We start from the raw sequence: 26,515 nt of genomic DNA on the forward strand, positions 1-26,515 counted from the left end.
CAGGAAAAGAAGAAAGTCAGTCTTTTGTTGGTGTGACTTAAAAACCTGACAAGAACAACTTAGAGGAGAAGTAGTTTATTTGGGGCTCTGGGTTTCCAAAGTGTCAGTCCATGGTCAGCCAACTTCATTGCTCTGGGTCTGAGATGAGGAAGAACATCATGCAAGAAAGATGTGATGTGGGGAAAAAATTCACATCATGGCAAGTCAGGAAGCAGAGAGTGAGTACAAGGAGACAGGGACAAAATATTAACCCTAAAGGCATAACTCCAGTGACCTACTGCCTTAAGCTATACCCTAACTCCCATCGCTATCATCCAGAACAATAATCCTTTCCAAGTATTAATTCACCAAATGGACTAATCCACTGTGATTAGGTTACAGCTCTCATTTAATTTAGACAATTAAAATTTAATCAGTTTACCCTGGAATAATACTTCACTATTTCACCCATGAGTTTTGACAAACACTTCATATACAAACCATGATATTGCACTCAGGTCCCCAAAAGCACATATTCATCTTACAATGAAAAATGCATTTAGTTCATCACCAAGAGTCCCCATAGTCTCAACTGCTCCAGCTCAAAAGTTCAAGTTCAAGGTCTCCTCTGAAATTAAACTCTTGTTTGTGAGTGCCTGTAAACATAAAAGGTAAGTGCTTATATTCAATATGCAATGGCATAGAGCAAACAATTCCATTCCAATGGAGAGAGCGACCAGTATAGAAAGAAGGGATTAGGACCAAAGCAAGACTGATATTCAACTGCACAAATAAGTTTTCTAGCTCCATGTCTGGCATCTAGGTCACATGATGGCAAGATATGTTCTTTGAAGGGCATGTGCTCTCCACCCCATGGCCTTGCTGGTTGCAGCCCACATGGCCTCTCTTAGGCTGACCCTGTCTGCAGCCAATGGTTTACCTGGGCTTATGTTCCACCTTCTTGTTACCTGTTAATCCAGGAGTCTCCTCTGCAGCTTTGGGTTTCTTCTCACCCATTCATCCACAAACATGTCCTTGATCCCACTAAGTATGGGATGAAAGATCGCTGATGCGATGGGGCAGGAGGACATGTTGATTGCCTTGACCCCCCTTGAATGTTTTCTATCCTATATGCCAACATAGAAGGGGGACTTTCATCTGCATAGCTCTCTGAAACCAGTTTCATGGAACGAACTTACCATAGCGAGGTTAATTCAATATCTTCCTGGTCCAGATATTTTTCTGTAATTTCAACCACTTTCTGTGGTTTAAAAGGTAGTGATAGGAAACCTATTAACTGGTAAGACATTTCACTGTACTCCTCTGAGATTGTCCTAAGAAGTAAATTAATGTAATGATTCAGTTATTTTTTTTCTATTAAATCTAAGCCAATTACTTTATTCTTTAGGAATGTTTCTATCAGAAATAATATCTAAATTTTACTTATGTATTTTTCTACTGTGTCCTTACATAATTGAAAATGACCATCTTGACATAGGATAGTTTTCAAAGAATGACTGGAAGTTGGATTTTCATGATGAAATATAATTTGTTCATGGAGCTGGGGAACCTAAGTCAAATTTTTGAGATTATTATTATTATTATTTATTTTTGCATTTTGGAGTTGAACCCAGGGGCTCCTCATCACTGAACTACATCCTCATCCTTAGCCTTTTTTATTATTTTATTTATTTATTTTTATTTTTAGTTGTAGATGAACATAACATCTTTGTTTTTATTTATTTTTGTTATGTGGTACTGAGGATCAAACCCAGGGCCCCACACACGCAAGGCAAGTGCTCTACCACTGAGTCACAACCCCAGGCCCCTTTTTATTCTTTTTTAAAGTTTTGAGATAGGATCTCACTAAGGTGCCAAAGCTGGTCTCAAATTTGTGATCCTCCCGCCTCAGTGTCACCAATGGCTGGAATTACAGGTGTGTTCCACTATGTCTAGTTCTAAGCCAAACTTCATAGTTGCATAATGGTATCACTAGGGGCAGCCTGCATGTGATTCACTCATCCTTACACTTATCCATTCTAGTTAAAATGGGCTCTTTAAGATTCTGCAGATAAATTAGCGAATTGAAATTTTATACAGTTTATACTCAAATTGTTGAAATATTTTCTTAAGAACAAGTTAGTATAATAACTAAGTGCTCTGGACCGAAAGGACAATAGCCCCTCCCCCCAGAGTGTATTACTTTCCATAAATTACTATAACAAAGATCCACCATTGGAGGTCTTAAGCAACAGTCATTTATCATTCCATTTTTCTAGCAGAATTCGTCAAAGATCAAGAAGTCAGTAAGTTCGATTACTCCTGAATAAATATCTGTTCCACATCTTTTAAGTAACTTATGGTGGTTGCCAGGAATATTTTGGCTTCTGGATGTATCATTCTGATCTGTACTTTCATCTGTACTTGATGTTTTTGCTGTCCCCATACACATTTTATATTTTTATAATGACACTAGTGGTCATCTTAATGATTTCATTTTAATTAATTATTCAGGAGTAATCTATTTCCAAATAAGGTCACATTTTTAAGTATTAAGGGTGAAGAATTGAGCATATAATATCTGGAGTGCTACTGTTAAAAAAGGGAGAAATTAGAAGAAGAAAGTATGGGTCCCAAATGATCAAATAATTAGCTGGGAAAATTTCTCTAGAGTTTGTAGGCTTGGGAATGATCCTCTGACTCCATGCTCTAGTACTTCTGTACATACTGGCAGTGTTCCCTGAGATAGTGAATGACTATGGATACTAATGTCATTCACAAGTGGTTGTCCATAAACACCCTGTGCTTCCTTCATTGGTTCTGGTGGTGTGCGAAAACTGTTTGATGTCCTTTGATTACAGATGCATCACTCCAATCTCTGCCTTTGTGATTACAGGGTATTTGCCATGTGCATGAGTTCTTTTAAAGGCACAGTCACATTGGATTATGGCTACCCTAATAACTTCAGATTATCTTGTTTAGCTTCAAAGGCTCTATTTCCAAGTGAGTTTGAATTCATAGGTAGTGCAGTTTAAGACTTCAACATATATTTGGGGGATATAATTTCACATTCAATGGGAAAATACTATTCATGACAAATGGTAGAGATAACTAGTGAGTAACCTGAATATGAGTTAATGAAATTGGTCCATTTTCACACACACATACAAAATCAATCCCAAAATGGATCAAAATCCTAAGTGTAAATTCTTAGGAAAAAAGGTATAAATCTCCAGGATGCTGGATTTGGCAAATTCTGGATCTACCTGTGATTAAAATGGGCTTCAGCTAACCTAGTTAAGCACATTTATTTCAGTCAGGCTTTGGTAGCTAACCCTCATAGGTTATAAAAACAGTTTCATACACAAAAAGTTGGGTTTCATACACAAAAAGATTGATGGGTGTTAATTACATAAGCTTTTGTTATCAAGAAAATATAGGGTCCTGTCATCTGCTACTCAGGCTCTAGGAATCCCAGCTCTATGAGGTTTTAGGTACTTAGATGATCATAATGCTGGAAGGATTGATTGTATCAAACACACAGGTACAGGTGCAGAAGTTCACTGGTTTTATAGCCAGAATTCTTCAGGATTCTCAACCATATTTAGAAATATTCAAGAAATAGTCAAGAAACCAAACAAGCTACCCATGTAGTGGGTTCTTATACCTTTTACCAAAGGCAAGGGAACTTATCTAAAATCATATAATTTGTGACATTTATTTTCACCATTAGCAATATTCATAATATTGAGTTGATTTTCACAGGTTTTTTTTTTTTTTTAGCAATTCTGACATTATTATCTAACTCATAAAATGCTCTCCTTGATGGAGAGGAGAGTGAGAGGATTGAAGTACCTTCTTCTGGAGAGTGAGTTTCTTATTAGAATTTCCTCTGGCCACCCCCAGGGTACCCCTTTCTTCATAAGAATGCTGGCAGAGCCTGGACTGTGCAAACAAATCCCAAACATGACATTGTCACGTCTGAAATTTTCATAATGTAGTATTCACATTTGCATGTCATAACCTCTATTCTAAAGCCATATATGATTATTAATTAATCAAGGTTTATATTTCATAAAGCTGGATATAAATCTTGTCTCTAATATTCATTATTTCTGAGATTTTTGAAAAGATTTTTAACCTCTGTGTACCTTAATTTTCTTTTGTGTGAAGGGGGAGAGAGAATAACAACCTCATGACTCTGTTATGAAGAGTGAATGCGATAACCTACATAAAGAACAGAGATTTTAGAATCAGCATCTTGTAACTGCTCAAAGTATAGTTATTGAAATATAATTATTGTCATTGTCATTCCACATTCTATGCAGAGTTTTGAATGTCTGCTCTGATCTATATGTAGTATATTGAGCCTGTTAAGGAAAACCCCAGTTCAAAGAGGTAAGAGAGATACCTTATAAAATATGTATCATCCACTGGAGGTCCTGTGGATCAGTTCTGAAAGTCTTGGGTCAAGAAGGATCTCGATGTCTGAAATTTGGAAACCGTCTGTATCTTATCAATAAAGCAAGAGTAAAACAGGATAAATCAAGGAGGAACTGGTGTGAAGGCCACATAAACCTGTGGGTTTTCATGATCCTATATTACAGTATTTAGTGCCACTTATATGGATATATTTAGCTGGTCTTAATTTAGAGAGTAGTGAGGCTACTTATAATGAATTCAAGCATTTATAAACATGATCTCTGCATCAGAACATACAGAATGTTAGCAAGGGTAAAATTACAGGACTATATAAAGAGGCAAATATAATGAGATCATGCAGTTGGTCATGTAAGAGGTCAGTTGACATGACAGCTTCATGGAAAAAGTTTTCTAGAATAGTTTAGAATAGTTTTCTAGAAAGAGTTTTATATGAGAGGAAATGGGCTATTGACTTTATATTATAGAAAATGGAGCAAAAGAGGAACAAAAAGAAAAAATGTTAAGAGAAAATGCCCCGAGACCTTGGGATTCCTAGCTAGGTCCCCAGAACTCTCTCTACAGACAATCTGATAGATATTTCCTCATTGGAACTTCAACCACAGAAGTGTAGATTTTGAGACCTGCTTGAGAACTTCAGGAATCACTATCTTACAAGCGCAGGAAGGCACATTAGTAATCCTCTCCAGACACTGAACTGCAGGATGATGTGCAAGGCTAAGCAAATGAAATCATTTGAAAAATAAAAATAAAAAACAGCACAAGTTTGGGTCACTTGAATCTTTGGTTAGTGCCAGCTGTTTCATGATGTCCTTAGACAGCTCTCTCCCTCATCTGCCCTCCTCCCAGGGAAAGAGTAGTTATGTGGCAATTTTGAGACTCCTCCCACTGATTTTCAAAGCTTTCTATTCCATTAGGCAGGGAAACTATAGAATTTCTTCTCATAAATATGTTACTGATAATGAAGAATGGTGGAGTTACCCTCTTGTTCTTTTTATTGTGTTGAAGACTGATAGAAGTTCCATCATTAGCAGCTTCTTGTACAGCAGATGGGTCCCTAGACACCAAAGCCCCCTATGAGAGGGTCAAATGGGAAAGATGAGTCACTCAATGACTTCCCCCTTTGCTCTTCCCAGAGTGTCAGTGGAGAGATGGGATATTGGTTGGAGCATTTATTATGACCAATTCTTTACTGCACCTCCTGAATAGAAGGAGATCAGCTTTGCAGGCAATTTCCATAGTACGTGACACTTTAAAGTTATTGCTAGCTGACATAATAGGGTATGAACTCAAAATCATTTTGTGAATCCTTCTTGGAATACCTGTACATGAATTTTGCCCTAGTTGCTCTTACCTGTGACTCAGATCCATGATTTCAATAATTAATTTCCTTGCCTTTCTGACTTAAAGACAGTTACCACAAGTGAGTCATGGACTCAGCACTACAGGAGTGAGGCCTTTAAATTCTGAAAGAGCATTGAGGCTCCAAAGGCTCAAATACCTGATATATACTTTTGAGGGGCCATTTTTATTTAATATCAAATACATTAAATATACTGTGGAAAATTGCAGTTGAAATGTCCCATAAATGGGCCAATTAACAAAAACAAAATATGAGGCAAACCAGGGAGAATGTTATGTGACTCCCATAGGTACTATGGGTTTTCATGATAGTTTATTAAAGACTAGTCTACTGGGGCTGGGGTTGTGGCTTAGGAGAAGAGTGTTCACCTAGCATGTGCAAGGCCCTGGGTTCGATCCTCAGAACCACATAACAATAAATAAAATAAAGGTATTGTGTCCAACCAACTATAACTAAAAAATAAATATTAAAAAATAAAAGACTAGTCTACTGCTTCTGTGATACATTGAGCTGATCTTATATTAAGGTTAAGAGTAGAGAGGAAGAAGAGGAAGGTCAAAGAGGATTGTAGTCCAGAATCCACAAAGGAGAAACGTGATCATGACTCCTAAATCTCCTTTACTTTATAAGCAAATAAAGCATGTGGTGTGTGCCCTCTGATGTTTCTTCTACCAGATAATATACAACTAAATGACCCTAATTTTAAAAAGTCAGAAAAGTTCTCCCAAATCCATCCTCTGCAAGTGGTACTAAAGGATCAGTGTGCATTGGCCAGCTTAGCACCTGGGTCTACTGGGGAGGCCTGGACCACTGGTGATGGCCTGGTGTGGAGGTGGGCATGGAGCATGTGCCATTGTGTCCTGTCTGGAACCCACGACTGTAGATGAAAATCTGGTGCCAGTTGTTATATGAGGCCTTACTTGGGTCTCAGGACCATGGGGCCGACCTGGAACCTGGGTCCACAGAGGTGGTCCTGGAGCTTGGGCCTATGGAAACTAATCCAGGGCTGGGTCTACTGGAATGGACCTAGACCTTGGGTCTTTTGAGCTGGTCTGTGTCCTGAGTGTGCAGGACCATAGGACTACAGTGACCAGCCTGGAGAGTGGGGCTCCAGGGACTGGCCTGACCTATGTGCCTGGTTGCCCACCTGGTGCCTAAAGCTGTGGGTACCAATCTGATGCTGCCTTGGGTCTGAAGCTGTACATGGGGCCAACCTGGCTCTGGACTGGTCTGAAACCTCGTGTGGTTTATAGGCTGTTGCTGCTCTTTGTGGCTTGGCATTGAGCATGCCCAGGGTCTCCATCTGCAGAGGTCGGCCTGGAGGCTGTGTGTGTGGGTACCAGCTGATGCCTATGGCTCAGAGGTCTGCCTGGTGCTGGGATTGGTCGAAGCTTCGGGCTTGGGGATCCAGGTAGTGCCAAGAGCTGTCCAGAGCCTAGTGCTTTGGTTCATGGCTACTGGCCTGAAGTCTGGAGCTGTGGTCACCTGGCCAGTGTGGTTTGATCGGACAGGCCTGGCATTGAGGTCTGAAACACAGTCTCCCCCTTTGTGGAGTAGATCTCTCTCCGTACTAGACTGCCTGAGAACAGGGCGGGCGGGAAGATGCAAGGAAATGTGAAACAGCCCTTCCTGCTCTCTTCATTGAATTTTTTTTCTGTATTTCTGTTCTACACTTGGGTGCTTAATATTTAAGGATTTTCTAAGTATTTTTATTCATGCATTTCTGTTTGGTCATAAAGCACACTGCATAAGATTTCAGCCTTGTAATGTGTACTGAGTCTTATATTTCACCAGTGTCTTTCTCTGTCCTTCTCGGGTTTCTGTAAATATTTTCTCTATGTTTTGGTTTTCAGCAGTTTGGCTGTGATGCTAATGGTTTGATGTTTTTTTTTTTTTTTTTTTTTTTTTTTTTTTAATCTTGATTGCTTAGGGTTGATTGATTCCTGTTTTTCAGTAAGTCAATGGCTCTACATGTATGTAATTTTTAGCATTATCTTTTAAGAAATCTTTTCTTCTTTCATTTTCTTGAGTTTAAAAATGCTTCAGTGAGTTTTATTTTTTTTTTAAATTTTAAGTTATATATGGAGATTCCTCTTTCTTTTTTAAAAATTTGTATTAGTTATTGACAGACCTCTATTATTTTATTACTTATATGTGGTGCTGAGAATCGAACCCAGTGCCTCACACATGCTGGGCAAGTGCGCTACCGCTGAGCCACAACTCCAGCTTTCTTCCTTCCTTCCTTCCTTCCTTCCTTCCTTCCTTCCTTCCTTCCTTCCTTCCTTCCTTCCTTCCGTCTTTCTTTCTTTCTTTCTTTCTTTCTTTCTTTCTTTCTTTCTTTCTTTCTTTCTTTCTTTCTTTCTTTCTTTCTTTCTTTCTTTTCCTTACTGGCATAAGAGGGTTCTGTTATTTTTGCAATGTTCTCTTAGATTAGTTCATTTACCTTCAACTTTTTTCTCTCTATACCTCTGAATAGACAGTATAACAATTTTTACTTACTCTGTCTTCTGTAGTCTTCAATTTGCTCTTAAGCTAATTCAGTTAAGTTTTAAATTTTAGTTACTAAAATGTTCTGTTCCGGAATTTCTATTCACCTCTTATAATTTCCACTTCTCTTGTTTAGATGTTCACTTATTGTTACAACATATTTAACTCTAATTATTTTAGCCTGTCTTACTTTTCATTTTTGCACATATTTACAGTATCTGCTGGAAATCTTTGACAAACATAATACCTAGGCCATCCCAGTATCATTTTATATTGGCTAAAAGATGAGCCTAGTGATTTTAGATTATGTATTTAAATTTTTAATAATGTCTCAGGAAAACTTTGGATCATTTTTGAAATCTGCCATTTTTCAGGTACTGATTCTGGCTATTTTTTTCATAGTTGTTTTAATTATTGTCTGAGCATTCACAATTGTAAGTTTATTTTTTATTTCTTATTACCGTTAATTGATATGAATCCTAAAAAATTTCTTTGCTCAATATTACTTCAGTAGAACTCAGACTATCTGAATCAGTTGAGGCTCAATTTCAGGCTTTGTTAGGATGGAGAGAGACAGTTGTTAGTTTGCTATATAACCTTTGCTCTTTTATTTTTACTTAAAAATGTTTACAGTTAACATTTATTTTGGGCGCTGGGGTTGTGGCTGAGCGGTAGAGCACTGGCCTCACATGTGCAAGACCTTGGGTCCGATCCTCAGCACCACATAAAAATAAATATGTGAAATAAAGGTATTGTGTCCAACTACAACTAAAAAATAAATTTAAAAAAAATTTCTCTTTATTTTTTAAAAAATTTTATTAGTTCTTCTTAGTTATATATGGCAGTAGAAATCCTTTTTGATACAATTACACAAGCACAGAATATGGAATATATCTTATTCTAATTAAGACCCCATTCTTATGGGGTTCTATTGTGAACTGAGCTGTTATAACCATTGATGTGGTTATGTCAATCCTAAAATGTAACTTTCCTGTTTTGTTAGTTTGACACCCAGTTTTTACCAGATGGGTCACTATTCCAGCAATATCCTGTACTTTCCGCACTATTTTCACATTTACCTTTCTTTTCTGTTCTCAACCCCAAAGCAGATGCTCTCTGTAGATGTCACATTTTCTCATCCCTTAGATGTGCAACCGCAGGACTCAGCTAATAAGTGGGATCCGTCTCTGTATTTCTTCCTTTTCTCAAGATGCCAGCTCTTAGGTGTCATGAGAAGTGGTATTTTCCTCCCGTGCCCAGTGTGACTGCCACGATTTCCCAAATGCCCATTAGCCTGCAATCAGAAAATCTTCCCAGGCATCTGGAGAGTTGTAGAGCTTGCTTTGTGAATTTGAGCTCTTATCTTTAAGTTGTATATTGTTCAAAGCATGAAAACTGTCAATTCATGTTATTTTATTGAATTATATTATTGCTATGGTGTTATGGTTTGGAAGTGAGGTATCTCCCCAAAGCTCATGTGTGAGATGATGCTTAGAGGTGAAAATGGGGGCTGGGGATGTGGCTCAAGCGGTAGCGCGCTCCCCTGGCATGAGTGCAGCCTGGGTTGGATCCTCAGCACCACATACCAACAAAGATGTTGTGTCCGCCAAAAACTAAAAAAATAAATATTAAAAAAAAGAGGTGAATATGGCTTAGAGGTGAAGTGCCTGTGTTATGAAAGCCTTAACACAATCAGTGTGTTGATGTCTGATAGGGATTAACTGAGTGGTAACTGTAGGCTGGATGTGGCTGGAGGAGGTGGGCCCCTGGGCGCATGCCAATGGCGTAGACATTTGGTGAGCTGAGTTGAGTCTCCCTCTACTTCCTGATCATCATGTGAGCACTTCTTTCTACCACATTCTTCTGCCACCATGTTCCACCTCCCCTCAGCTCCAAAGAATGGAGCTGGCTGTTTATGGACTGAGACCTCCGAAACTGTGAGCCCCCAAGTAAAGTTTTCCTCTTTAAAATTGTTCTGGTCAGACCTTTAAGTCACAGCAGCTAAAAAACTGACTAAAACAGTGGATATGCTACTCTTCTATCACCAGGAAAAAAAAAAAAAAGACAGTAGCTGCATTTTAAATATTGACTTTATACATTTTATTTCTATAGGCAATACTTACTGTTATATAGAGTAGGTTTTATTGTAAAACCTAAATTATTTTCTCTTGATCAACAGAACTCTTTCTCAGGGTACAAGCTTGCCAAGCTTAGATGGATTTAGTGTAAGGGGGGGTCCGGCGGAGCATTGGAGGGAGAGACCACACAAGAGACTTACTCCATGCAATTGGCAAAAGGGGATTTATTGGGGATCCATTCCAGCGCGCTGGAGCTCCATGCGTACTCAATAAGGGAGAGCAGCCCAGAGCCCAGAGCAAAGGTCAAGCAGAGCTTAAGTACACTTTTTGGGGAGGACGGGAGGCTTTGCATACATCAGAACAAATCATCATGAGGCGCAGGGAAATTGAACAACAACTCTGAGACGTGATTGGCACATTCATTGGTGGGAACAGATCGGGCGGGGGTGATTGGTCATTCGTAAGCGGGTTACATATTCAAACTGATTGGTCTGGGCCCTGTGAGGAACTGCACAGGGCCCTAGGCTAAATGGCCAGTAGGGTGTTGTCTTAACTATCTCAGGAATCTGGGTGTAACAGAGGAACTTAATAATACCTAATCTTTTACATTCAAGCTTTCCAGCTTAGAAACTTTACCCTTTCATTAGGAATAACCCTGAAAATCACAATCAGAATGCCGACCCCAAGGCTGATAACCTGTGCTCCACCTCGCATGCCTCACAGCACACAAATCAACCACACCAAAGCAGTGCACTATTGCATTAAAGAGAACATATCTGGCAGTTTGTGGGAAAGATATCTTTTTTTTTTTAGAGGAGAAAAAGTTTATTTGGGGCTCATCGTTTCACCTGTCTCAGTCCATGGCTGGACAACTCCATTGTTCAGGGCCTGAGATGAACAGAACTTCATGGCAGAAGAGCTTGGTAAAGGAAGGCTATTCCACTTATGGCATCCAGGAAGAAGCCAGGGACAAAAATACTCCAAGGTCATATTCCCAGTGACCTACTTCTTCCAGCCACACCTACGATTACAAACCAGTAGTCCATTCAGCTATCAATGGATTAATTCAGCAAATGGATTAATCCAGTGATTATGTAAAAACCCTAATCATGACCTAAAATCCTTCCTCTGAACCTTGTTGTATTGAGGATCATACTCACAAAGCATGAGGTTTTTATTTGGGGGCGGGGGTACTCTTAGATTGAAACTATAATATCCTTTTAAAGATTTTTTATTTGAATTTTTACATTATGAATATTATAAAAGCAAAAAGTAGTTTTAGAGAAAGGAAAATAATAAGAAAGTTTTATAAAAAGAAAATAACAATTCAAACGTAAAACTCTTAATATGGTTGGGTATTGCCCCTGATGCTATTGTTTACATGAAACTCTCAACTTTAATCGTATCACTGTTGAAGACACTGAATTGATTTATAGGGAAGTTCTGTACTTCAAGTTCCAGGCTTAAATTAGCATTGCTTTCTCTCTTCTTGTTCTTTGCGCTCTTGATGACCTTGAAGAGAGGTAAAGAAGACACAGTGAGATCCCAGCCATTGAGGAAAAGCCCTGCATTTCTGTGGCCCCGTCAATGTCTGTTCATCTCATGGGCCACACCAGTCCCTTCCCTTCTCTCAAAGGCTGTTAATTTTTGCTCACTTTTCTTCTTTATGGTATTATTCAATATTAAGTGAGTCCTTTCCCGTCATCTGGAGCCTCCTGACCATCGTGGGTGTATTTGAACATGACAGGAGTTCCTCAAAAGTGGTGAAGGGAAACTATAAGTAAAGAGGAAGAGCTACTCTAATCAGTGTGCAGCACGGATTGGATCCGAAAAGGGGAAGGAGGCGACCTAAAGAATTGTTTCCTCAGAGCTCTCCTCTGATTAGCAGGTAGAGGTAGAATACATGGGTTCTTGCATCAAGGCATGTCTCTGTGTCACAATCCATCAATATTTCTACTTGGACTGTTTATATGTGAGTTTAGCTCTCATTAGTTTTATCAAGAATCTCCTGGTGGACCCTTGTGTGGGTTGGTATGTGGGAATGTGTGTGTTTGGGTCTGAGACAGACAGCATGATACCATGTGGAACCAACCAGGTATTTTGCCAAGGGCCAGGACACGCATTTCACTAAAAGATGGCACCTTTTGCTTTAAGATGAAGTTATTCCAAATCCCTGGGGATCCCTTGGTCATCTGTGCCTGGCATGAGCTATGTTGACCTTCTTCCTCTTTCAACTTGTTTTTATTGCCTATTTTTCTATTTTCCATTTCACCTTTGACCTCCCTCTCATTGGTAGTCTATCCTTTATCTCCAGCCACTCCTGTCTTTCTTATGACTCTTTCTTCACTGTTTGATAGTCTCTTTCATCTCGCCTAAGAATCTTGCTTCTGGAACCAGACAGCCTTGGCTGGATCTCAGTTCCTCCATTTATAGGCTATGTCAGAGCATGTTACAGTCTCTGAGTGTCAGTATCTACATCCATGAAATGGGTACAATTACTATAGCTCTATCATGGTTTCAAATCTCAGCACATAATGAGTATTCAGCAGGTATTTTCTATTAATATAAATGCAATGTTATTAAACTATTATTTATTTTTGATATTATTATCCAAAGGAAGGATTTTAGCATGTCTCTCTAAACTTAAAAATATGTACATCTCTAGCACAAAATTACTGTTTGGTTCTACAGATGTACATCCAGATCTACAGATCTCCATATTGATCAATGGATATTTCTTGGCTATCATATAAGACAGCTCAAATCAATGTGCTTTCATTTCCCAGCACATGCTTTCCCCCTGCATTCTCCATGTTAGTGAATTGCAGAACCATTTAACATTATCTTGGAATCAGGCTTGAATGTTCCTTGAATCTTTTCTTTCTCACCATCAGCACTTAGTCACAAATTCATCATCTTCCTGCAAAAGACACTTTTTCCCTTCATGAGTTCCAAACTTATTTGACTTTCCCTTTGTCCTGAGCAGTTTATAAATCATTGCCTTGAGCTATGTGAAACCCTGGATGACAAAGGGCTGTTTCTGGGATCCACGTGGTTACCAGGGGAATGCCCAGATTTGCAAGACAACTTCCGTTGACAGGGGAAATTCTGTGCTTGTCATTGAATTCACTAAATCAAAAAGTCATGAATGTCTACCAAGTGAATATCTCCCAAAGTAACAAGTGAATCCTCACACACCATCAGGGTGCCCTGGGACCCCCTGTCAGGGTCCACCTGGAATATAGCCTTTGAATAGCTCCTTTGAAATCCCCCTGTTCCTGCTGATGGGCAGCATCACAGCCTCTGGGACAGGAGTCCCCTGTGTTTCTCCTTTACTAGCAAAGCCATAAAACTTTTTTTTTTTTCCTTTTTCTCAAAATCGTGTCCTCATGATTGAATTGGCATCGGGAACAAGGACCAAGCTTTTGGTTACAATACCTGTCTCCAAATCTAGATTCTCTCTCAGGTGTCTTTCTAACATGGTTACCAGATTGCTTTCTTTTTGAGAAAACGTCCAAGTCCTCAGGCTGTTTGGTTTCAGAGCTTCCCATCAGATCTCTATATCTCCATGAGGAGATATAGAGACAGATATAGAGAGGAGACAGGAAGAATCGGGCATTCTGAAAATCTTACAAATGTAACAGAGGTCCCTTCACCTTATGAATATAGCCCTATTGCTCTAAGGTTTATTTTTTAAAAGAACATGTTTTGTTTCATTTTTCTCCTCTCTTCTAACCTCTCCCCTTCCTGTAACAAGATGAGGGAGACAGTGTTACCCTTTCTTCCCCTAGTTAACTGACCTTGAACACACCTGCTACAGGAAGGAGGTGCCTGCTGAGGAGCTGCGAAGTGAGTGACTCCCAAGTTAACAAGTGAATTCTAACGTGCTACTGGGGCGCCCTGCAACCCCCTATCAGAGCACACTGGAATGTAACCTTGAAGAGTTCCTTTAAAACCCTCTGTCCCTCCTGATGGGAGAGTCACACACAATTAAAACAGCATTTATTGGTATTGGGGATAGACGGTTACACACCTTTCAGTGATTTTCACAATTAATTTCCCATTTTATATTTCTGACAAAAAAAAAAAAAACCATTTACCTAGCATTTTTTTAAAAAAAATTATTTGGCCTCGTCTTCCTATGGTGTTCCACATCTACTGAGTTTGAGCTCTACAGAATTTATAGAGCTAGTTTACACTTTAGAGAATTTGCCTTAGTCATTTTCCCCCAGATTAGAAAAATGATACCTATCTAGATTAACTTCTCATCATGTCCTAGCAGTGAGATAAAGAATATACATTCATTTTCTCCCTTAATGTTCAAAACAACCCAAGAAAGTGGAGTGCTCCATTATTTTAGCAGAGCAATTACACTATTTCCCCCAAATTAGTCAACTAGTGAGTGTTGAAGGCAGGATTCAAATCAGATGTGTCTTATTTAAAACCCTTGTTCTTGATCATTATTGAAAATGACTTCTTAATTTCATGAGATATTTTATTATTCAGCACAATTATAATATTCTTTTGAAACCCACACGAATGTCATTTCCTTAGTATCTTTTTTTTTTCCTTTCATTTTTTGGTACTGGGGATAGAACCCAGGGGCACTCTACCACTGAACCAAGACCCCAGGCCATTTTAATTTTTATTTGACACAGGGTCTCACCAAGTTGGCAAGGCTGGCCTCAAACTTGTGATCCTCCTGCCTTAGCCTCCCCAGTTGCTATGATTATAGGCATGAGTCACCGCACCTGGTTCCATTTCCTTAATATCTTGTGAAACAAGAAAAACCTTCTACTCAAGGCAAGGGCATTATTTGAATCCTCTTACCCACTGAACTGTTCACGTAGATGGTTTCTCAAATCCTAAAAAACCTGATTTCCCTTTTGGCAAACTTATTCTCTGTCTAGTTCCTACCTTAATGAAACTGTGGTCTCCACACACCAGTGTCAGCTTCTTGTTGATTGTTCTCAGTTGAAAGCAGAAGAGTCGAAGTTTATTCCCTTCATCACACTGGATATTGTGCCATTTCCCACTCCCCATCACGTCTATCTTTCCTGTATTATCTTGTATTTCATAGATTGTGTTCTTCTTGTTCACTTTTTTCTGCGAAAACGAAATGAACATTCAGTTTCAGAAAATACGTCATATGTTTAAGAAAACTTTTGAGACAAAGTCAATACAAAATGTAAGAAGTCGATTATAGGCATAGATCTACATGTAGCTTGGCAAGATCTTCTCAAATAATGTTGCTTTTCTTTGCCTGCTTTCCTAATTTTTGCTTTTCTTCTTCTAGGCTTTTTCTAACAATTCTAGAACAATGACTCTTCTTCCTGGTCTGTAATGCTTCCTCCTCAGGAATAGATTTGATTCCTTTTAGAAAACCTGGAATTAATGTGGTCATAGGTCTGGTGAACTTCTATGTCTCCTCTGTTTATGCAGATATAAATGGACATTTTTACTACTGTTCAACAGGGGATCTATATAACAAGTAAGTTCTAGTGACTTCCTAGTGTTTTTTGAAACCTTCTCCATTGACTTATTCTTTTCCAATAACATTATTCCAGTTAACCTATGTTCCCCACTTCATACTGCATTGAGTCTCACTCATTAAGCTGTTATTCATCAACTTTATAATTGCATATATAAAAAGGGTGTAATAAAGTAATCAATATAAAATGAAGAGGCAATATTAAAAGACAGGTATATACAGTTATAAAGCAGTTAATTTCATGTTAGTTGAGTTTCACAAAAGTTTGTTAAATTTTTTTATTGATTGAATGCAGAATACTGATGCCCTGAATTTGAGCATTGATCTATCAGTGAAATGTCTGTATTTTTTTTAGATGAGGAGATTAGATTAACTTGCCTTTCAAATATCATGCCATACAATAATTCTAAATTGTTCAATAAACTCTTCATGAATTATTGATGAAATAAGTAAAATACAACAGATATGACTGAATGATTAGATCATTGCCTATTAAATGTTTTTGCACTCAGGAGAACATAATCAATCCATTTATTCCTCTGAATGCATGTTACAAGCAGAATTCATCCTTTTTTGGGCGATCCATTCGTCAAACAAAAGGAAAGGGGAAAAAAAGGAAGGAAGGAAATAAGTGAGGAATTATCTAGTTGCAATAGAGTTCAAAGGAATAAGACTCCAAGAATATCATTCTGTGCCATGCATTGTCCTTGCTCACTGTGACTGTGGATAGGTAATGATAACTAGGGAAATGAGACTTCTTAGTGAAACTTTTGCAAAGAATTTTCGGGGAGGAATTTGGGGAAATAGTAGGTTAAAAGGTCACCTAGTCCTATTTCCCCTTCTGTGTCTGTAGTCAGGGTAGAATCCTAGGATCCAACGTTTAGCCAGTAAGCAGACATTTAATTTCAGATGTTGGTGGAGAAAAATAAAAAAGCAATTCACAACTTACCGTATGTAGCATAAACAACCCATACACTAATGTTCCTGGTGCTTGTTTATGAAGATGATCGATCTTGGGAGTTTCATTTGCTCTCTTGATAACACTGTTGGGGACCTCGATCTTTTGGTCAAGACCAGCTTCAGACACAACCGATACGTCATTTACCTCCAGGATTCCTTTGCACTCAAGGTAATTAGAGATAGTAATGACCTTATTTTTTGTAAATTTCTCTTTCAGGTTGGTGTTGAAAACCTTCACTTGGAAAAACTGATTCTCAGTAGCCACGGTGGCGTGGAACATGGAACTTGTCCCCTCTTCAGCAGACTCGTATTCAAATGGGTCTGTGGCTTTCAGCACCATCACGATCATTGGGCCTTTGTGGAGGACACTTCTTCTGGAAGCCAAATGACATTGGGCCTTTTTCTGATGCTAGGTTGAACAGACACAGGGAAATAAATCTACAAGTTCAGGAGGAAATATAAAAATCAACTTTCCGTGAGAAAAATTTCAATCCCAATATTGGGCCCAGCAACTTTCATGGATAATTAGAGCTAGAGATATGTTCGAGAGGAAGGAACGGTTAATGAATCCGTATAGTTTATCTAGAGGAAGTAAGAAGCAGCTGACAGCAGGCGAGGAAGTTCAAATGCTCCCACTGAAACAGAATAATCTTTCCAAAGCAAAGCATGACCCTCAGCATGAACAGTACAGGTGGGAGATGATAAAGACATTTTTATGAAGCACTGAACTCATAGATTGCAATATAATAAGTAACAAATTCAAGTCTATTCTTTATATACTTAAGTGACACCCCCAATACAAAAAAAGAAAAAAAAGGAAAAAAGAAAAAAAGAAATTGAGTAGTGTTGAAAATGGAGAAGGATGATTATCACGTTAACAATCTCAAAAGTTTTTGGTTACCACTAGAATACTCAGGGCCATTTTGAGAGTTCAAATTGTAATAGCTCTTCCCAGGAAATAATTGTCTATTACAAGTGCTGAGAAAGGCATTGGCTGGCTTAAAATCTCCTATTTTAAATAGGCTTAGGCAGAGGTATTCTGTTCAGAGCCATATCCTTAAACCAGGTAGATAGCTTTCCTTATCTCTTTTCTCCACAGTGGTCTGGGCTCACTGAATTTCAGCAGAGTGTTTTAACAGAGAGGAAGTTGGCTGATCTGTAAGAGAAAGTGTGTGGGGAAATAATAGGCTCTGAACTTCACAGGTGCAAGTATATAGAGATGTTAACTGTCCTCACTTACCAAAGTGCTGCAAATGCTCTGCCCTGGTAGTACACTATGCACAGTATTCACCTGAGGGTGATTGGACTTGGATTTGACTTTTTATTAGTGTAACCAATTACTCTAGCACAAGGAATGTTTTTCTTTTTTTTTTCTTAATATTTATTTTTTAGTTTTCGGCAGACACAACATCTTTGTTTGTATGTGGTGCTGAGGATCGAACCCGGGCTGCACACATGCCAGGCGTGCACGATACATCCCCAGCCCCACAAGGAACGCTTTTCCAAGAGCAACATTGTTAGTAGTATTGACTCAGACATAAGAAAAGCATTACTAACAACAAGATTCAAATTGACAAGAAAATTGTAGTGCATGCATAAAAGAAATGATTCAACACTCTACTGGACATAAAGGACTTCCAGTGGACACAGTACAAGCATGTCCATGAGAAGGACACTGGAGTTGGGATAGTGGGATATCGATCATTAGAAAATTATTTTTAAGACAAACTACATTTATGCATGTCAACATTATATAGTCATTAAATAACCATTTATATTTTTATTTAAGGACTTAGAAAGGTATTCCTGATATGTTAAATGAATAAGGAAAGTAACTAAATACTAATCATTGTAGGATACTCTACTGGGAAAATTTACTATAGAGTATGAAGAAAAATATCTGATTTTTTTTTTTTTTTTTTTTTTGGTTCTGGGAATTGAACCCAGGGCCTTGTACAAGTGAGGCAAGCACTCTACCAACTGAGCTATATCCCCAGCTCCAAGAAAAATATCTGAAAAGATACAAAGAAAAAAGTTGGTAGGATGATAGCTAATTAAAAATTAGGCTTTTTTTTTTTTTTTTTTTGCTTGACTGGTTGTAAGTAATCATGTGTTACTTGTGTAGAAAAAAAAAATAAGAAAGAATGTTGATGGTGTTGTGATTTTCCTTCTGTTACTCATCTTTCTTATCCAGAATCTTCAATGCATATTCTGGAAAAAAATACTACCTCTCTTTAAAATAAAAGTAGATTTTTTATGTGTTATTAAACTGACACTGATTCTAAACCTTGTAAACATGGACAAGTCTGATTTGAAAGTGGCACAACTTAATCAGAGCATTCATTTGTGATAATGGTCATAACTGGAGAGGGAAAGAATTGAGATGCTATCCAAGTGAGTCCCATCATTTCCCCCCTGGTCTGGACAGAATCTCAGGCAGGAGTTCTCAAGGACAAGGCATCCATATTGGGATTCAGAGGGTGATTAGGTTTGGGCACCTAAGGGTTTTCCAGGTGGAGGAAATACATGGTGCGCAGAAATTCTGAACAAGAACAACATGGTGTGTGTTGAAGAAAATTTAACAGATTATTCAACTAAGAGAAGACATGTGAAAGAGACTGGAAGAGGGGAAAGTGAACATACTCAAGCTCACACCTAAATCTGCTGGGTTTTACACCTCCCCCACCCTGAGATCAGCACAGGAGAGAAAACTTGCTTCAGCAATAATTTCAAGTTTGTCAAGCAAAGGGTCAAGATGCGGTAATTTATATGGAAATATAGATTGGATATATATGGAATATAATATATGGAAATATAATATATATTTATTTATTTCCAAGTTGTGGATCTATTTAAGTACTGGTATTATTTCCAAGTTGAGGTTTCCATCAGAATTTTGAGGTCTGACTTCTAAATTTAGGTTGGGGAAAAGTGTAACAAGAAGAGTGTACCTCTGTTGGGGGAGCTCTGAATGGAGTTGATGCTGGCACCTGGGCAGGTAGAAAATGGTCCATGCTTGCGGTCACGCTGCCTAGTGTAGAACAGGAAGGATGAGTCTGATCCTCAGGCTTCTTAATTGTTTTGCTTCCAGAAATCTTATTCTTTTTGGTTTCAGTCTTTTCTAAGCTTTCTTTTTTTCTTTTCTGTAAATAGTTTAATTTTCTTTCCTGTTAATGATTCTCAGCAGCAAATGAAGTAGAACACATTTTCATTATTAGGTAGTAGGTTGATTATAAATAAAAATGTTTTTGTAGGATCTGTAGAGTGCAGTCCATCCCCTGGACAGTTGTAAGACAGGGGCATAAACATTTTCATCAAAGGGAGAAGAAAGAGTTATGAACACCATTCCTCTAGTTACCTCTGTGGTAGAATGGGACTGACTTGGAATTAGAACTTTTATTTTTGGTAAACATGGGCAAAGCATTTTTCTATCGATTTTCAAGTTAACACCTCTCTAAAGGGAATGAAGATATATTTATGTCATGTGGTCAATTATTAGGCAGATCGGTAACTTTAAAAACTTGATGGGAAACTAATGAATAACTGTCTGATAGACTGAATGGAAAAGCCATCGCAGTTCTTCTGGGGGACTTTGAGCACACTTACCTGAGATTCAGGACTCTTCATTGTGTCGCTGGTGATCGATGTACATGCGACAGGATCTACCTCTTGCTTCTTTTTCACTGGGGTTTTTGGTTTTACTGGGATAGAAATAATTCTCATCACAACAAATGCATTAAAAAGGAACCCATGTAAACCCAGGGCAGATGGGGTAGAATGGCTGAAGCAGTTTCCATACTATTGGCTCTAAGTTCCTGCTGTGGGGCTAGGTGGCTTGTGTCTATCTCTACTGCATTAGCTCAGCCTGGCTCAAGGAGACCAGCCATCATAACCCAGGCATCCCCTTCTGCTCCTCAAAGTTTTTTTGACTCATCCCCTGTGCAGTGTGCTAATCTACTTCCTGTCCTCTGATCTCCACACACTGCAGTCAAACCTTTTCCAATCCTGAACTCCTCCTATCTCCTTTGAAAAAGTCACAGTGTTCATGATGCTGACTGGTTGATTCTGTTTTTCATACAATACATTAAAGTTATAGAAACAAGTGAAAGGAAAGAGAGTATAGATTTTTGAAGTGAGATATGGTGATTGTGAACTTTGACTTTTTCGTTTTTATTTAATTACAAGACAAGAAGTTCATTAAGAGTGTTGCCTTATCTTTGTTACCGGAGAGAATGATGATGATGGTATAGTATTAATAAACTGGTTGCAATAATTGGTTAATGGTTATATATAAAATCTAAACCATGATTTTTATACTTTTGTTATTTTCTAAACTTTCTCAGTTAGTATGCCCGAAACCTCTTTCATGACCTTCTTTTAGCTTTTGTTTTTTATTTGTAACCCAAATATACATTCTCTTCTAAATTCACTCGACAGAGAATGCCCTGAGTTGTCCACTGGCTGGCATCTGAAGTACCAGCATCGCTATGGCTTCTGAGACATAAACTGGGAAAGGGGTGTACCGACTTAGACCAAAGTGGGGTTTCATTCAAGGTCAGGCAAGGTGAGCACAAGTAGGGCAGTGTCAGGGAGAAAGTGCTGGGTTTCCAATTACCTTTCATCTTCTCTTTTTTGAGTTCTCCGGCAAGTTCTTCAAGCATCGGTATGTCTTTGAGCACTGATATCAGCTTGTTCAGCCCAGCATCATTTTGAAACTTGTCTTCCAACAAGTCAGCAATCTTAATTCTGTTGTACTCATCTTGCATTTTCCTAGTCAGTTTTAATTCTTTGGCCAGTAAGGACTTAACCATGTTAAAGTGATAATCACTGATGACCTCTAGTCCTTTCAGGAGAACAATTTTCTTGTATTCGTTCACCATTTCTCAAGTTATGGGTGAGCCTACGAGAGAAAATCAGCATAACAGTATTACATGTTCAAAAAGAAATTTCAAAAATGGGATATGCCTATGTGAGAAAATGGCCACAGGTGCATTCATAACAAAAAAGAAGTATAACCACCAGATATATCATTTGGGATACTGGTTGAGACTTGCTGCACTAGGGAAATCTAAAAAAGTTCTTTCCTATCAATGGGGATAGTTGAGTTGTGTCAAGAGTAGTTGTGGTGAAGGGGTATTTTGAAATGTCGATTGTTGTAATGCTTAGAATATGGGCTGTGTAGTGTTAGACTCAGGCTCAGCTATGGAACCAGGCTAGGTGTCTGTCAACAGATGAATGGAAAAAACAAATGTGATACACACACACACACACACACACACACACACAGTGGAGTCTTACTCAGGCCATAAAGAATGAGATTATGTCATTTGCTTATACATGAATGGAATTGGAGAACATCATGCTAAGTGAAATAGGCCAGACTCAGACAGTCAGGAGCTCCAATGTTTTCTTTCATATGCATAAATTAGAGAGCAAACAGGGTCAATTAAAAATATATCTCATGAAAATAGAGGGAAGAACAGTATAGTAAAGTAAGGGGATCAAGGGGGAGGGAAGACAGGGGAGACAGGGGAGGTACTATGGGATGAAACTGATCAAATCATGCTGTATGCATATGTGAACATATAATGAGTCCTATTTTATAGATATCTGTGTGTGTGTTGTAGATGGACACGATGCCTTTATTTATTTATTTATTTATTTATTTATTTATTTATTTATTTATTTTTATGTGTTGCCGAGGATCAAACCCAGGGCCTTGCACATGTGAGGCAAACTCTCTACCACTGAGCCACAACCTCAACCCTAAGTTCTACTTTAATGTATAATTATAATGCACCAAATTTTAAAAAACTAAATGATGTTAGCAACTGATAAGCTAAAACATGTTTCTGGAATTTGTTGTTGTTGTTGTTCAACACCTTCATTTTTTATGTAAGTTTAAAATTATTTAAAATAAGGAGAATAAAGAGACAAAAATCAGACAAAACCAACCCCCCCCCCCAAAAAAGAAAAAAGAAATACATGAAGTAATTTTTAATGGTGTTTCCCCAAAATTCCATATTTGGGAACTTGTCTGAAATACCAGAAAAAATGTGAAACCTGAAGTTGTGAATATGTGAGTTTACTTAAAAACAAAACAACAAAAACACTTAAAAAACATCTGATGTAAAGTAGCAAAAGTCCATGTGTAATAGTGTAAAATTCCACTTTAGTATAGTAGCCACATGTCTAGCTGCTAAGTATTAGTTCATTAGTTTAGTTAGTATTAGTATTAGTATTATTAGTATTATTATTAGTATTAGTTTCAGGAGGTGCTGCCAATCTAACTTGAAGGCAAAATAATTTTGAAACTGTAACTTCATAGGTAGCCAAAATGGAATTTTGAGTGACATTGATTAACACTGTTAACAATCAGAAGATTGGCAACACAAAAACACCTACCAAGCATGCTTTTGTAATAAATACCTAAGAAAGTAACTATATGAGGAAAAAAAAAGTAGTCAAATATGCACATGCTAGAGAAAAATAGGGGAATAAAGGGGATTTCATGAAAATAGAAGGGAGCTCAGTGGAGCAGAGGAAGGGCATTGAGAGGGAGGGAGAAGGAACAGGAAAGAGGAGGAACTAACTACAAAATGCAATTGATCCAATCTTTCTATGTACATATATGAGCACACCACAGTGAATTTCACCTTCATGTATTTTCTATAAAGTACCAATTTAAAAATCTATAAGCAAATAGAGAAAAGAGTAGTAGAGTAGGGGGAGGGGAACAGGGAGGGAGGAGTAGACGGCAAGGAAGTACTGGGGACTGAAGTGGACCAAATTATATTCCATGTCTGTATGATTATGTTGAAATAAACCCCGGTATTATGTATAAATATAATGCAGTAATGAAAACTTAAAAAGTAAATGATGCAGTCTAAAAAATAAGAGCCCAAAACTAACTTGATCAGGTCTTTCAATGTGTAAAAATAAGACTGTGAACAAAGAGAAGAAAAAGAGGAAATAAATTAAAATGGTGGATTAAAATTAGTGTGAAATGAAGGACTTGAATGTTCACTAATGAAAGGAAAATGCAGATATAAATTTTAAAATATTGACAAAAGGAGAAGGAGGCATAGAACAAGTCTTATAGTTTGAAATAATGGTGGCTGACTAGCCAAAATACATCATTTAAATTAATACACATTAAATGTTAAACCTGTGAAGAGATGAGTTTTCAAAACTTGAATTTAAAAAACGAAATCTATCTATAGATTGTAGACAAAAGCTCATTTAAAAATTCTTAAAATGTTGAAAAAAGTTTCATGATGCAAACAGTATTTTTAAAGCAAGCAGTATATCTCTTTGTGTAGTTATAAATGGACCTTGATTGTAAGAACGGAAGTTTCATTAATGCTACAAGATTTAAGCCCAAGAAAAATAAAACAATTCTAATCACCTATTTACCTAATAGTAATAAATTTTTTTATTTGTTGTTTTTTGTTGTCACTATGTATTTCTTTTTATGACTATAAACAGTAATATGTAGCATATTTCTCTCTTTTTTTTCACTATGTATTTACATATGCAAAGTGAACAATAGACATTTAAGCTGAGCATGATGACCTGTGTCTATGGTCCTAGTGACTCAATAGGCTGAGTGGGGAGGATCACAGATTCAAAGCCAGCCTGGGCAACTGTAGTAAGACCGGGTCTCAAAATGCAAAATAAGAAAAGGCAGAGTGTATTTGGGTTCAACAGTACCAAAAAAAAAAAAAAAAAGACAACTATAAAAAAATTGAAAAATCATAATTGAAGTTTGATATTTTAGCTTATCTCTATTACTAAAAAGAGTAAAAAGTCAGAAAAAATAATTAATACAGTTAAGAAATCAAATAAAGTTTTAACAAACATTTACATAATTCTGAAACCCACATTAAAAATTTCACATGAATTTCCAAAATTGTTTATATACCAGGATCTGAAAAAAGATAATGCTTTCCAAATGTTACATATAAATTTTTTATTTAACAACTGTCTTTTGGTACATAAAAGATTTAATTGCTTTCAACCACACCTCTTTCATACAAACTCTCACAACTGAAGTTCACCTCTGACTTTGAAGAAAGCAGGGAGAAGTCCAAATATGACTAAAATACTATATTTAATGCCAGGATAGAGTAGAGATAACGTAAAAGTTAAATATGTTTATTAATATTAAGGTAGTATGCATTGCAATAACTGGTTATGAAATGGAGGCATTTTCTACTGTTTGTTCTTATGTTTTGTAAAAGTGGGATAGTACCATATAATCCAACTGTATGTTGAGATGTGTTTTTCCCTTAAAATCATTTCATGATAAGTTTTCATGTCACTATTTTGTCTTTTATTCAGGCCTGACAGGACAATGAAAGCCCTCTCTAATTATCAACTTATGCCAACAAATACTTAGAAAAATTATTTCACAATCTGTTATAATGAAAATGCACTTTGCTTTATTCAGGCCTCAGTGTTGGAGAATAAAGAGGTCTGTTATCTTTCTAAGTGAAGCATGAGAATCAATCCCTGCAGTTGTCCCTGTTCTCAGCATAACTGATCTCAGCCCTACTCCCCTCACCCCACCCCACCCCACCCCACCCGGAAGAGCCCAAACTGATTTCCTCTGGTGATCTTGTGATTTGGGGGAGGTGTCCAGATGGTCTCTATAGAAAGCACCTACAGGACTCACCTCCTCGGAAGTGTCTTCAGCAATAATCTACCTCTTGAGAGCTTCAGCAAGCGGCTGTTGTTTTGCTTGAGAAATAAGATTTCTTGAAATGTTAAGGAAATAAGATGTTTTCAAAGGTCACAGGAGAAAAAAAGCCCTGGAGAGTCACTGAATAACTTGAGCAACACTGGGTGTCTCACACTGCACTCACAGCCCGGGACAGAAGAGATGAAGCACAACAAGGCTCCTCCTATCAATGCTCATAGCTTTCGATTTCCTCAGTCAGAGAAACTGAACTGTGTCCTTCCTGTAACGGCTTAGTAACCACAGAGAGCCAGAGCTCAGCTATGTTTACTTAAAAAAAAAAAAAGAAGAAGGAAGGAAAACAAATATTTATAGTTGAACTTTCTGGTTTAGCAGACTAACACATGGGACAGGAGGCATAAAGTTCACTTAAATGAAGCTCAAATACCAAAGGGGACATGAAGGACCCAGTCACTTCTCCCTCTCCTCCTGCTCCCTGAATGACAGTAGCAGCAAGAGATCTTGATAGAGGTGTCTCTTGCTCTTGTGATGTTTTATAGATGTGCCAAAAAAGAATGTAAGGGAAGGGAAGAAGGGATGGGATGTCACTTACCCTGCTAGGCAGTCACCAGACAATTAGTGATTTTTATCATCCTTGAGTTACAATGTGTTTATCAGGTCCTTAATCACTTCTAGGCAGTCAGTGCTGTTCCAAAATTTGCAAGGCTTCATTGTTAAAATGATCTAAGCCATTTATTCACGGTTGAGAAACAAAAGAACTCCTAATATTAGACAAAATGTCAGAAAGAACCTGCACGATCCCCATCCTCCAAAGTACTTTTCCAAAGTCCCTGGAGAAGAGCTCCCACCAGGTTGAAACCATAATCCAGAAAATGCCAAGATTCTTCTAAGAGAGGATCTGGATCTAAGACAACAATTGCACAAGCAGAGCAATTGTAATGTCACAGAAAAAAAAAATGGGAGGGGAAATCTTGGGAGGTGTAGTTGAACCAGACTCTTCCGCCTGCTCTTTCTAA

General features: G+C 37.8%; 1 protein-coding gene across 2 annotated transcripts; it reads right to left on the bottom strand.

The window, feature by feature from the left end:
• Positions 1-10,581: 10,581 nt before the first annotated feature.
• Mnda (myeloid cell nuclear differentiation antigen) lies at positions 10,582-25,682 on the bottom strand. Of its 2 annotated transcripts, XM_026407991.2 has the most exons (7): positions 25,476-25,682; positions 21,414-21,698; positions 20,405-20,499; positions 19,750-19,941; positions 16,788-17,207; positions 15,265-15,453; positions 10,582-11,859 (listed from the first exon to the last, which is right to left on the bottom strand). In XM_026407991.2, exons 2-7 carry the CDS (start codon positions 21,676-21,678, stop codon positions 11,725-11,727), a joined length of 1,296 nt encoding a protein of 431 aa, XP_026263776.2. In that variant the 5' UTR covers positions 21,679-21,698; positions 25,476-25,682; the 3' UTR covers positions 10,582-11,724. The 2 variants fall into 2 exon arrangements, with proteins under 2 accessions (XP_026263776.2, XP_077659766.1); XM_077803640.1 differs by lacking the exon at positions 19,750-19,941.
• Positions 25,683-26,515: the final 833 nt, after the last annotated feature.

Source organism: Urocitellus parryii, chromosome 11 (assembly GCF_045843805.1).
Source record: "Urocitellus parryii isolate mUroPar1 chromosome 11, mUroPar1.hap1, whole genome shotgun sequence".
In the NCBI taxonomy this organism is placed as follows: Eukaryota; Metazoa; Chordata; class Mammalia; order Rodentia; family Sciuridae; genus Urocitellus; species Urocitellus parryii.